Raw genomic sequence first — 13797 nt, 5'->3', positions numbered from 1 at the left:
TGGAAAAAAAAAATAATTCTTTCAGAAGTTACAGTCACAAAAAGATGAGAAAAGAGTTCTGAAATAATCTTCAGAAAATCTCTACTGAACCTTCACAAAATCTCTACTGAACAGTTTCAGCAGAACCTGCAGTGGAGAAATGCGAAAGCCTACTGCACACGGTACATAGAGCGCCCCTTGTCGAACACAGCCAGCATTCCGTTGAACGCATCAAAGTTCACCGGCAATCTATAATTGTTTTACAGGAAAGGAAAGACACCGTATATGTCACTCGCAGAATCTCGCAGACAAATCTCGCTGACAAATCTCGCTGACACGAGATTTTCACCATGAGCCTAGAAAGGCTTTAGCCTTAATAAAAAAGAAACTGAACACTTCAGCCCCCAGATATGACACGGTGCTTTTTTTTTTTTTTTTTTTTGAGACTGCACAGTAAACGTTGAATATTCTGGTGTGACTAGCCTAATAAGTGTTTAAAGCACTAAAGATGAACAGTATTCACGATTTGTTGCTTTTAGTTATCTATGTTATGATCTACCTGCTAACATTTTATTGTGCATGTTACTTTCTGTGGACAATTCTGTCATCTTTTGCTATCCTTGATCACCGTGGCGCCTCTAGTGTGACCTAAATGCCATGTTAACATGTTTGAAGGAAAGAAGCCAGCAGTCGGCGAGGCCAAGGAAAGCGTTGGGGATGTTACTTTATGTCCTTTTTTTTTTTTTTAATGCTTACTCGGATAATCACAGAAGTTAGTAATGTAATCTTGTTTAGGGGAAAGATAATTAAACACGAAGTAGCAGAAAAAACAACGTGCCGATGGTGGGAACAGAACCCACGACCTCCGAATATCGCGTCCGGTGCTCTTCCAACTGAGCTACATCGGCCGCTGTCCCCCCTGCTACTTGCTTGGGTATTTATGTTGTCTGTATACGAACCTTGAGAGTGTTCACCAGCTCCACCTTCAACCATAGCGGCGGACGTAGAACGTCCTTTGTTACCGCCAGCGTCACGTAGAACGTGATCAAGAGCGAGGGCGAAAGCTGTGCTAGAACCCTCTTACGCTAGCTATGGCTTCAATACTGCCAGAACTGAGACCCCCGTAAGCTACAAGCAGATCAATTAAGGGGAAATGAGGGTGCTCGTTATAATACATGAAGGAAAGAAGCCAACAGCCGGCGAGGCCAAGGAAAGTGTTGGGGATGTTACTTTATGTCCTTTTTTTTTTTTTAATATTTACTTGGATAATCACAGAAATTAGTTATGTAATCTTGTTTAGGGGAAAGATAATTAAACACGAAGTAGCAGAAAAAACAACGTGCCGATGGTGGGAACCGAACCCACAACCTCCGAATATCGCGTCCGGTGCTCTTCCAACTGAGCTACATCGGCCGCTGTCCCCCCTGCTACTTGCTTGGGTATTTATGTTGTCGATATACGAACCTTGAGAGTGTTCACCAGCGCCACCCTCAACCATAGCGGCGGACGTAGAACGTCCTTTGTTACCACCAGCGTCACGTAGCACCCTCATTTCCCCTTAATTGATCTGCATGTTAACATGTTGGAATGCTTTGAAAAAATGGCTCAATACACATCTAAATGAAAAACAGGTGGTTTTTTCTGTGACAGCACAAGCCCTAATTTCTCATACAGTGTCTATAACACCACAGTAGTGAGGCACAAAATATTTTTAACTGTTTGTACTTGCATTTCATTCATGTTTTTTGGTTCTGCCCGTACTTGTTCTGTCAGCAGGCATGTTCGGATGAGGTCGTTGTTCTGAATTCGTGCTCGTGGCACTGTTAACACTCAAGCAAGTTCTTTTGTGGTCTGTACTTGTGCTCCAGATTGGGAGCTGTGAAATGGGCACCTACACAAAACTACCCATAATGTTTTCTTCATGAAGGTGCCTAGATAAATCCAGATAGTAGGTGATTATAGTATTGGCTATAGAAATAGTAAGAGGCAGTTATTAGGCTAGTGTGCAGAATGCAATAGCTTGAGTAATGGATACCTTCTTCAGCAAAAATTCAGCAAACTGAAGCATTGGATTTGAGCCCGGAAAAGCCAGAATGGGGAGACAAAATATTAAATTGAGTTCATATTGTGCTCAAACCCTGGCATTGTGCAGGATATAGAAGTAATCGGAAATATGAAATGCAGTGACTGCAGAATTAAGGTCGCAAATTAGTCTGTATTGTAAGAAGGAATGGAACTAAAAAGTAAGGCAGAAGTCCATCAATGAACTAGCAGTGAGAGAGAAAGTAGAGGAATTTTGGGTCCCGCTACAGAACAAATATGCTTTAAACCGAGGAAGACGACCTTAGCTTTCAAGCAGTGAAAGATAATTTGAGAGATATCATTACTTTTATTTTTATTTGTTTATTATAACCTCAAGGGTCCCCAGGTGAGACATTATTTGTAAGGTGATTCATTATCATCAGCCTGATTATACCCACTGCAGGGCAAAGGCCTCTCCCATATTTCTCCACTTTACCCGGTTCTGTGCTAGCTGCATCCACTTGACCCCTGCGAACTTCTTAATCTCATCCGCCCACCTAACTTTCTGCCGCCCCCTGCTACGCTTTCCTTCCCTTGGAATCCACTTTGTTACTCTCAGCGACCATCGGTTATCCTCTCTTCGTACTACATGTCCTGCCCATGTCCATTTCTTCTTCTTAATTTCTACTAGAATGTCAGTAACTTGAGTTATTTCTCTCACCCACTCTGCACGCTTTCTATCTCTTAATGTTACCCCTACCATTTTTCGTTCCATAGCCCTCTGGGTTGTCCTCAACTTGGTGATTACAAGATGATTACAAAGATGATAAAGCCTCTGCAGTTTTGAAATGAGCAGGGTCGTAGATTAGCACAAGACTGCTGGGGAGGTCATTCCAGTCTAGAATGCAGTAGTGCGGACACGACGCGGGATGACCCTGTTAGAATGGCCTGTGTGGGATGTTCGACGTACCAGTTGGGTAAGTTGGCTGTCACGAGGAGAACTATAAAAAAACTTGTGATAAAGGAAGAGGCATGAAATTTGGCGACGGAAAGCGAGAGAAGGAAATTGAAGCTTTAAGGTGGATATGCTAAAGTATCGTCACCAGTTTGAAAGGATAAAGCGAGTAGCATGGTTACGTACAGATTCAAGAGCTGTGATAAGGTTAGCTTTGTGCAGATTAAAGATTGCGCTAGTGTGTTAAAATTTAGATCGCACAAGTGTTTTGTAAGTTAAGTTAATAATTTTAATGGAAAAGGAGCCATGCGTAGGTTACGACTAAGGTAGCCAATTGTTCGATGAGATGAATTTATTAATATGGTTAACATGGTAAGTTCATGATAAATCACTAGTTAGGGTAATACCAAGGTAATTAAAGGAGTTAGTGGAAGTAATGGCAGAATCGTTAATTTTATCAGCAGGCGGAGTACAATTTTGACGGTGGTGGAAAGTAGTACTGTCTTTGTGTTATTTAAAGAGATCAGCCACGCTGAGCACCATTGATGTATGCCATTGAGGTAATTTTGAAGCAGATGCGTCGCTAGGGTCATCCGCACCTGGTGTAAAAACGCCCCCCCCCCCCCCTTTCTCGCGCATTTTTAAGCACAGAATCGCAACTTCCTTTCTACCTCTTCTGTTCTCATGGTTTGCTTTGAAGTCAAGTTCGCTCTGCACCCAACCCTGCAGTGCGAGTGAATTGGCTTTTTTTTTTCTTTGTAACACTTAGACGCAGTGATGGTGCCCCACGACAAATAATTCAGCAAAACATCACATTAAAAGCACATATTTTTGTAAAATGTAGAAAAACTAGCACTTATAAGTTGCGAGGAAATTCACTGAGCAAGCAACTTAAGACAGGTGATTGCCCAGTATGAGACCATAAGAAAAAATGGGCCTTATGCATTACGCATTGTGTAAACATTCCATGCTTTTCGGTGTTTTGAAAGTGTAAGGCCGAGGAGCGAGAAAGGCACAGGAGATAAATGAAAAAACAAAGACTGCCGGAAAGATACTGCCAGTGGTCCTTGCTTGAGAAAGGAGAATGAACTACACGTACACAAAAAGAGGCGATGCGGCGGAGCGGCTGCTGACAGTTGCCGTCTAATGCTCCCGCGCACAGGGGTTTCCAATGGGTGTCGGGTACCTTAGCTGATGTTTACAGGGGATACACGCACATACACAGGCCGCTGCAACGTTAAAATGGTGTGGAGTCTCTGGCATAAACTAAGGCATGTGTTCAAGCACTCTCACAACAGTCTAATTCGGTCTACGAGAAGATCCAGTCAGTGCCTCAGCGAGACCAATGAGTGCATTTTTGTGCCTTCACACAATAATTCATTTCGTTCCCCCCCCCCCCCCCCCCCCCCGCCCCGCCCCTTCAAACGCTGCACCCGGTGCGGACCGCACCCGCCTTGCGACGCCACTGTTTTGAAGGACAGAAGTATCGTCGGTGTTGGTTATAGGGCGGTAGAGTACACAGTCATCTACGATGAGGCGGATGGTAGATATTAGTGTGGAAGGCAGGTTGTTCATGTATATTAAAGAGATTAAGGGGCCCAGGACTGTGCCTTGAGGCACTCCTGAAAGAACATGTGAGTAAGTCGATGAGAAGTTGTTAGCAAAACCAAATTACATGCAATCTGTTAAACAACTTCGGATCCGGTTGAAGACAAGTGAATGAAGATTTAAAAGGGACAGTTTGAGTAAGAGGCGGGAGTGAGGTACTTTATGGAATGCTTTCTCAAAATCCTAGAATAATGCATCAGTTGGGTATTGTGGTCAAGATTGGAATGAATATCATGCAGGAACAAAGCTGATTGGGTTTCACATGAATGACCTTTCTTTAAGATTGGATGGAAAAAGCTGACTGACGCTAGAAATGTAGCAACATTGTCGTGTTCCATGATTTTAGAGCATACACTAGTTAGCGAAATGGGTCGATAATTACCTGAAGATGATTGATCACCTTTTTTGGCTGCGATGACCTTCTCAATTTGCCAGTCAAGCGGAACGGAGCCAGTATCAAAAGACTGCTGAAAAATTAGTGAAAGAATAAGACTTGAAACATATTGTTACGGAGCACAGTATCGAGACGACGATGATGTGCTGGCGTGAAGTAGGGAAGAAGACGACGCTCAGGTTTAGCTGGCTTCGTTCTGTGGTGTGTGGTATGCATCTAACAGTGAACTAGCGTTTACCGTTGTGTACTTTTCCTTAACAATATTTACTGTTTTTCAAAGCTTTGGAATTAATTCCGCCGATACCGCAGGAAGATGAACATTTAAGTGAATTGATAATATTGTTACGTGGCGGAAAGCGATGACAACAGGAGAACAGAGGACAGAGAGAAGATGCTCGATGACAGTGAGATGACATTTAATGAATCTGTGTGTGGGCCTAGCGTGCGCGCTCCTGCCCGCGCCACTGCCTTCTTCCTCCTTCGTCCGTAACAATATTAACAACTTCATACAGTTGAATGTGATGCTGTCCATTGGCGGATGTGGCAATGGTGGAAGGTTGGAAATATCATGAGTGCACCTCAGAAATAGATGGTAGGATGGTTAGACAGGATACTGGTAAACTGTCTGAGGGGATGAAATATTTGGTCAAAAAAAAAACAAAAGGTGGGACCCTCCTACCAAAAAGACAGGATAGAACTGGCAGAGCTATTATAGCTAATCAACAGGCGTAAAGTGCCCAGTGTAAAGTGCTATATGGAGAAAATTGAGCATAGAAAGAATGGCAGTAGCCTAAACGCAAGAGAACACTATGCGAGGCAAAAATTTTACCTATACGCTCTATACGGAGAAAATTGAGCATAGAAAGAATGGCAGTAGCCTAAATGCAAGAGAACACTATGCGAGGCAAAAATTTGACCTATACGCTCATTGATAAGGTGGGCAACGCCATTACCAATATGGATGACATAGTCATAGCAGGCGAACAGTTCTGCATTCATCTATACAGTAGCCGAAGTAATCGGGACAATGATGAGAATAACAGTAGTGCAGGACAAGCAGATGTTCAATCAATAACAAAGGACGAGTTTAAGACAGCTATAGAAAGTGTGATAAGAGGGAAAGAAACTGGGTAAGATTAGGTAACTGCTTATTTTTGAAAGAGGGTAGGGATATTGCAGTACAATTATGTGTGCCATGACTTGAACAGCACCGAAATCTGTGAAGGACGCTAACTATATATAAATTTGCTAAAATAATCACTAATAGAATCAGGACAACCTTTGACTTCAATTGACCACAGGATCAAGCAGGTTTTTGGTAAAGCTTCTCTTCATGATAGTATCCATACTGTGAAACAGGTGATAGAAAAATGCTCTGGATAGAATTAATATAACCAGCCCTTTGATTACGCAAAAGCATTTGACTGGGTCGAAAGCTCAGCAGTCATGCTGACATTGTAAAACCAGGGTGTAGGTGAGCCACATGTGAAATTGCTGGGAGTTATCTATAGTGGCTGCACAGCAACTGCATATACAGTGGAAAAAATACTTTTATATTGGAGCAGTTTATGAGATAGGATCGGGTAAAATGACCTACCAGAATCCGGTTCCAATATACAGATTTCGCCCTGCTTTACTTTCCTATTCCTTTCCTAATGCGATACCAGCATTATCAGTATTGTCATTTTCTCAATACTTGATACATTTGACTAAATGAAATATGCAAATTATGTACAATTGCTTGATGTAATTGGCAGCAAACAGTACAGAATTATGCATGTTCCTGAATGGCCATTTTAAATCATAACATATTTTTTCATTTTCTTAGCATATCAACTGTTCAAGCTCATCATCACTTCTACTAGGAAGCAGCTTTGTATATGCCTAACCTGTAATTAAATTCGATGCAACTTCATGCCCCTCTTTGGCAAGCATGCTTTTGACTAAGTTGTGATACTTCGTTTCGTAAGAATTTCAGCCTTCCTCAAAGTTATTGCTTGCTCTTCTCATTCTCAGTATGTACGCGCATGACGAGGGAAACTGTCTGTGACCATTTTCCAGGGAGCACATTCTTGTGAGAAGTCATGTTCATGCATATGCCATATGTGTGCTTTGAGTGCATAGTTGTGCCCTCACACCCTGCTTGTATGTGTGTTTTATGAGAAGTTGTAAATGTATATTGTTGCGAACCATATTGTGTTACTGTGTAGTGTTTTCCATTTGCACCATTCATACTAAGCATGTGCCAAGCACCTCCGAGACCAGAAATGTATGCGACACAAAATAGTGCAACAAAAACGTTACATTTTACAGTTTTTTATGTGGTCAGATAGGTAATGATTAAATTTTTCCTTAATCATGCATTCTCCAGAGTCACCCGACCTGTCAAGGCATTTGACTATGAGGTGTCATTTTTTTTTTTTCCTGCTGAGCACACCTACCAACCTGTTACTTTCTTTTGCGTTATGGGTTATAAAAGGCGCTGTGGTTTATCAGCCTTATGCTTTGTAAGTGCCTGCTGTTTTGTCCACTGGTGTTTTATTTTGCTAAAGTGTGACGTCAATTGTGGGAAAATTAAGCGGGCTACTAAACATTACCTAAATACTACCTTAAATTCATGAAATTTTGAAGTGAATGGCATATTAATATACAATATTGGGAATGAATGTCTGTTCAAAAAAACAGGTAAAGAGAAAGGCTAAACTATGGGTGCTCTTACAAATACCTCCACAGCCAACTTCGAGGTAGGAGAAAACGGGAAAACGAAAAGGCCGTGAGAAGTGCATTCAGTTGAAAAAAAAAAGAAAAAAAAACCTACGTGTAACACAGTGTCTTCCCGGTGGCGTATTTACTTTTCAGCGTACATAGCCGCACTGGCCGCTAGTCGCGCTGATTGTCTTGAACGTCACATCCGGCGTTGTCATGACAACATTGGAACTGATTGGGACGCCAGTTCGCTCGTTGCTTGCATATGGCCGCCCGCATTGGCCGCCTGCATGGAGTATACGCCCGTGTAATATTCTGCGGTTAAACACGCGAAGCGACTAATTTCAAAGCTGTTGTTCGGCAAGTGAGTGACAGTGGTTTGTTGCGAAAGGTTTGTTGTCTCTTCATATTTTGTGCCATGCTGTGCATCGGAAAGTCTTGATCCGATGCCAGGAGGAGAGCAGTGATGTGTGTGAAAGATTTTCCACCGTGATCGCGATGAGACTAATTTCAAAGCTGTTGGCAAGTGAGTGACTGTGATTTGTTGCGAAAGGTTTGTTGCCTCTTCATATTTTGTACCATGCTGTGCATCGAGAAAGTCTTTATCCGATGCCAGGAGGAGAGCAGTGACGTGTGTGAAAGATCGCTTGCCAAAAATAAAACTGGCCCTGGGTAACGACGCTAAAGTATCGTTTTTCCTAGAAGCAAGATGTTTCAGTTTAGTGAGCTATGCTTATGTGGAGAGATGCTTATCACAGGAGGTTGCAAGATCGTAGCTATCCTTTTCAGCTGGCTTGGGAACTGAAATGTTGATTTTGTACATTACTTACGAATAAGTACACGCCAGTGGAGATTTGTTGCACCACATGCTAACTGCAACAATTTATTTTGACATTGCGCATATTTAAATAATGTCTATAAGTTCAATCAAGCTATAGAGTGAAGCCCGAGGCCATCCAAATGCATATCAGCGCTGCCGTCACATGTTTGCTTCCAAATACTTCACCTCACAATCTGCAATTGCAACCGAAGGATCGGTTTTGTTCACTGTATATATATATGTCACTTTTCAGCCATTAAAATTAAGTTTTGAGTCTGCGCACGTCCTGTCCACCACTTTATTTGTCCGTGTGTTTTTTAGCGCAGTACCCCCCTTCGTGGAAAAGATAAAACTTGGTAAATATGTTTGTCATCATCTGGATGATCAGGAGTCTTTGGTGTAGTCTTTCTGAAACATCCTTTTTGGTTGTTGTTACATGGTTCTTGCTAACCTCATTGAAAGGCCACATTATTTCTGGTATTGCTGAAGGCTAGCTGTTGCACAGAATTGTGTAAACAAGACTGGGAAATTTGATGTGTCAAATCTTTCACTTTGACCAATTTGGTAAAGCCTTCCTTTTCATATTTATTAGTGTCTTATGAGGTGTTCACATAAGTGTGTCATGCTGTCCAGAAAGTCAGAACAATATTGCCAACATTTTTCAATTAGAAAAATGGAGCATATTTCTGTGTTTTGTCTTTGGTTTCCTTGGTGCTTGCATCATTCACTTTGTCATGTCATCATGCTGAAAACAGTTCTTGGTAGCCACTTCATTCAAGATCTCTCTTCACCACTTTCAATTAATTACCAAAGCTCCCCAGATTGCAGTAGCTATTTCTTGCAAAGTGGCTAAATTACCTGTGCCACTGGTTCACTGTGAACTGCTGAGAGAACAGATAAAAATTCTCTTCCAGTGTGCATTTGTTTCAGAAGACAAAAAAATAAGCAGTGAGAACCACATTCTAAGAGAACACCTAAAATAGATTATTGCCATCCACCTTCTCTATTCCTTGTCTGCACAGGATGCAGAAATGCCCTACTCGCAGTTGTTCTTCAGGAGAAATCAGATGTTTGAAAACCTTGCGATGCTTTTGTGTAGAATGCAGAGGCAGTTGTCGGCATATCTCAAGAGCGCTATTAGTTGTGGCATAAACAAGCCCAAATGTTTGATTTTAGTAGTCTCCATTATCAAGTGGACAGCTCTGACTAAATTTGATTGGTTGGTTGGTTTGTGGGGTTTAACGTCCCAAAGCAACTCAGGCTATGAGAGACGCCGTAGTGGAGGGCTCCGGAAATTTCGACCACCTGGGGTTCTTTAACGTGCGCTGACATCGCACAGCACACGGACGCCTTGCTTTTCGCCTCCACCGAAAAGCTGCCGCCGAGGCCGGGACTAAATTTGATAGTTGCATTGCAATTCCAATAGTTTTCTTGTGTACAGCACTTTAGTAAATGCAATTTTGGCCATGCAGAAGCAAAGGAGCTCATTGGTCATACTGATAGGTATCATACTGATCTTTGCAGGTGTCCACAGCAAGGTGTTTGAAAAGAGTCATGAACAAATATATTGCCTTGGTGGCTCAGTGGTTATGGCGCTCGACTGCTGTACCCAAGGACTGAATCTGGCTGAGGAGGCTGCTTTTCGATGGAGGCAAAAGGCAAGGCACCCGTGTGCTGTGCTATGTCGGTGCACATTAAAGAACCCCAGGTGGTCAAAATTTGCGGAGACCTCCACTAAAGCATCTCTCATAGTCTTAAAACAGCACAAAAAACAAGGACACAAAAAAAGAAGAGACAACACGAGTGCTCATGTTGCCTCTTCTTTGTTGTGTCCTTGTTTTCAAAGCATAAAATTCCAGAAGAAAGGGTACCCATGTCAAGCAGACAGCAGGACTATATTGAGCAACATTTAGTAACTGCACTCAGTTTTTTTTTTCTTTTTTTCTTTCCTTCTTCTTTTTTTTTTTTTTTTTTTTTTTACTTGCAGGCAGACATGATCTTGAGATTTATCATTTTATAAATCGGGGCGGCCCAAAGCTAGGTAGGCGTATGAGATTAGGATGTTTGCAGGAATGAAATGGATGCAGCTGGCACAGAACTGTGTTTATTAAGGGGATGTGGGAGAGGCCTTTTTCCTGCAGTGAATGTAGTCAGGCTAATGATGATGACTGACCACGCATGCCTAGAAAGCCTTTTAAACCATTAAGTTCTTCGAGGCCATTTTTGCCAGTATTGGGACAGCCACATGCACATAAATCTTATCACTGTCCGATCATTGTTTTTTTCTTTTCTTTTCTTCATGCCCTTCAGTCATCCATGGCGGTTTGGCAGCTGTAACATTTTTTGCAAAGAAAGAGAGATGTTGGCCATTTTTCCTTTTATTACCATATCAGGATTTTTATGTGTAATAGTCATCATCCTAAGAAATCTGATTTTCATTTGTGTGGAAAATTGATGTGGCAACAATGCACTTATGCTAGTGATTTCCTGGACATGATTTTAAATAAACCGTGAATAAGCCCATAAGATCACTCTGTTTCACACCTGAGCTACCCTAGTCATGTGCAGCTTTACAGGTGCCAAGCTGTGTTGTTCATATAGATTGCATGTAACAATAGCATAAAATAATTGAGGTGAAAAAAATGCTGAAGTTGAGGCACTACTGAGGCACCAATTCAATATTTGTCCATTTATATATTTTCGAGAAGTGCGCATCATGTCTCCAGTACCAGGTCTGGTGGAGGGCTCATAGGCAGCCAGACATATGGGACTACATTTTGAATCTCTTGGGCTGATGTAGAGCTGCTACTCAGGTTTAAGCATACAGTGAGGCTTTTTGATGCTTTACCATGTTTACTTATATTTATTTACATTTGTTCATTGGCCATTCTCATTTGAAAACATTCAGATGCCTTTTTTTGTATGACAGCTTAAATGCACATGCTGTGCTAGCATACACTTACAGCAGTTGTATAAAAAAGCGCTAGCCTACTACATCCATGCCAAAACATACATATAAGCAAACAATGGAATGCCGATACATACAGGTAAATATTAGGCATGTAACTGTTAATCTGCTTCCACTACTACACACAAGAAAACCATCACAGGGTAAATAGAATCTTGAAATAATTTTTTAATGCTGCAGTTGCAAAAAAATTAAAACCCACTGTATCTCAGTATAGAAAATAGAAATGTGGTATGAAGGTATACCACACATAAGAACGGAATCGAAAGATGGACATGTATTCATCTCGGTATGACCTGCAGTGCACTAAGTAGGGCCAACAATAATATCATAAAGTGTGAAATTAGAAGTGGTGAGCCTCCAGTGACAAGTTGGTAGATTTTTGAGAGGAGACGACAGCAGAGAACCTGTGAAGTGCTTAAAGGCAGTGGTATATATTGGAACAGTAGACTACTAAAAAAACGGAGAAAGTGAGCTGGGAACTCTTGTGCTGAGGGGTTCACTTTTGTTCGTTTCTCTCCATTCTCATTACGACTTTCTGTTGTCATTTCATATCTTGCGCATGCACTGTCTGAAGGCTCTGAAGGCATCCATTTCATAATAGAGAATAAATTTCTACAGGTCAAGGACTCTTCTGGAGTTTGTGGCACATCTCAGGATGTCCTGATACTGTGGCGTGTGGTTCATTCCGATATTGTGAATCTTGTTGTAGGGTTTAATGTTTTTGTGAAACACATTCTTTGTTAGTACGTGTAATTCTTAGAATGTCTCTCTGCCAAGCTGCTTGTGCTATAAGTTTTGCAGTAAATTTTGCTCTGATGCCTGTGCTGTTATCACCTATTTTCTCTCACTGATTTTAAAGCATGAGCCACTTTCTTTTTAATTCAATCTATATTCAATTGATTTGCAATATTCTGGTATATTTGATGAAAGTTTGTCACAATTACTAGAGAAACAAGATGTTGTGCCTGTTCTCAAAGTGGCAATAAAGGTAGGTGCTGATGTTGTGTGCATTGATGGCTGTAATAACCTCACTTGAGTTTTTCATTGAATTTTGTCGTCTCCAGCAATTCAGTTCAGTTCACTCATGTCCGACTCTTCGTGACCGTATGGACCATATCACGCCACGCTTTCCGGTCTCTCACTATCTTCCTAACATCACATAATTTCATCTGCAGCACCTCGAGGATGCCATCTAACCATCGCGTTCGCTGCCTACCCCTTCTCCGGTGACCCTCAACCTTTCCCAACATCAAATCTTTCTCCAGCGACTCCTCTCTTCTCATCAGATGACCAAAGTAGCTGAGCTTTAACTTTAGAATTTGACCCTCCAATGAGCAGTCAGGGTTTATGGTCGACAATATCGACTGATTCAATCTTCTGGCAGTCCAAGGAACTCTCAAGAGTCTCCGCCAGCACCACAATTCAAACGCGTCAATTCTTCGGCGGTCAGCCTTTTTCACAGTTCAACTCTCGCATCCATACATCACAACTGGAAAGACCATAGCACGAGTTATACGGATCTTGATTGGCAGTGTAATGTCTCTGCTCTTTACTAGGCGGTCAAGGCTAGCCATGGCTCTCTTTCCCAGAAGCAGGCGTCTCCCAATTTCATGACTGCAGTCTCCTTCCGGGGTAATCTTGGAGCCCAAGAAGAGAAATCTGTCACGGCTTCCACTTCTTGTCCCTTGATGCTCCAGGACTTGATAGGGCAAGACGCCATGATCTTTTCTTTTTAATGTTCAGTTTATGCCCAAACTTCCCACACTCTTCTTGTACGCGCATCAGTCTCTTGAGTTCCACTTCACTTTCTGCCATTAAAGTGGTATCATCCGCATATCTAAGGTTGTTGATACGTTTCCCAGCAATCTTCACTCCAACTGAAGACTCGTCCAGACCGGCCTTCCTCATGATGAACTCAGCATATAGGTTAAATAGGCAGGGTGACATATGCAGCCTTGTCTCACTCCTTTCTCAATCGGAAACCAATCAGTAAGACCATGCCCCGTTCCGACTGTGGCCTCTTGCCCTTCATACAGGTTCCTGAGGAGACAGATGAGGCGAATTGGAACTCCCATCTCTTGGAGAGCTTGCCACGATCTGCTGTGATCTACGCAGTCAAACGCTTTCGCATAATCAATAAAGCAGAAGTAGATGGGCTTCTGGAACTCTCTAGCTTTTTCCATGATCCAGCGAAGGTTGGCTATCTGGTCTCTAGTTCCTCTGCCCTTGTGAAACCCAGCTTGCACGTCCGGAAGCTCCCGATCCACATACTGCTGCAGCCTACCTTGCAGGATTTTCAACATCACCTTGCTAGCATGCGAAATAAGTGCGATCGCGCGGTA

General features: G+C 42.1%; 1 protein-coding gene across 1 annotated transcript in view; it reads left to right on the top strand.

Moving 5' to 3' along the window:
• The window catches only part of LOC146177715 (transmembrane protein 201-like), a 34354-nt gene extending 23898 nt beyond the window's left edge, over window positions 1-10456 (top strand). The window contains exon 4 of the mRNA XM_084580556.1: window positions 10009-10456. Within this exon, the coding sequence (XP_084436682.1) occupies window positions 10009-10030 (22 nt within the window). The 3' untranslated portion in view covers window positions 10031-10456. The remainder of the gene's footprint in view (window positions 1-10008) is intronic.
• Window positions 10457-13797: the final 3341 nt, after the last annotated feature.

The sequence above is a fragment of the Amblyomma maculatum genome, chromosome 10 (genome assembly GCF_055883805.1).
Source record: "Amblyomma maculatum isolate TAMU_Amacu chromosome 10, ASM5588380v1, whole genome shotgun sequence".
Classification (NCBI taxonomy): Eukaryota; Metazoa; Arthropoda; class Arachnida; order Ixodida; family Ixodidae; genus Amblyomma; species Amblyomma maculatum.
This window is presented reverse-complemented; position numbering and strand designations above follow the sequence as displayed.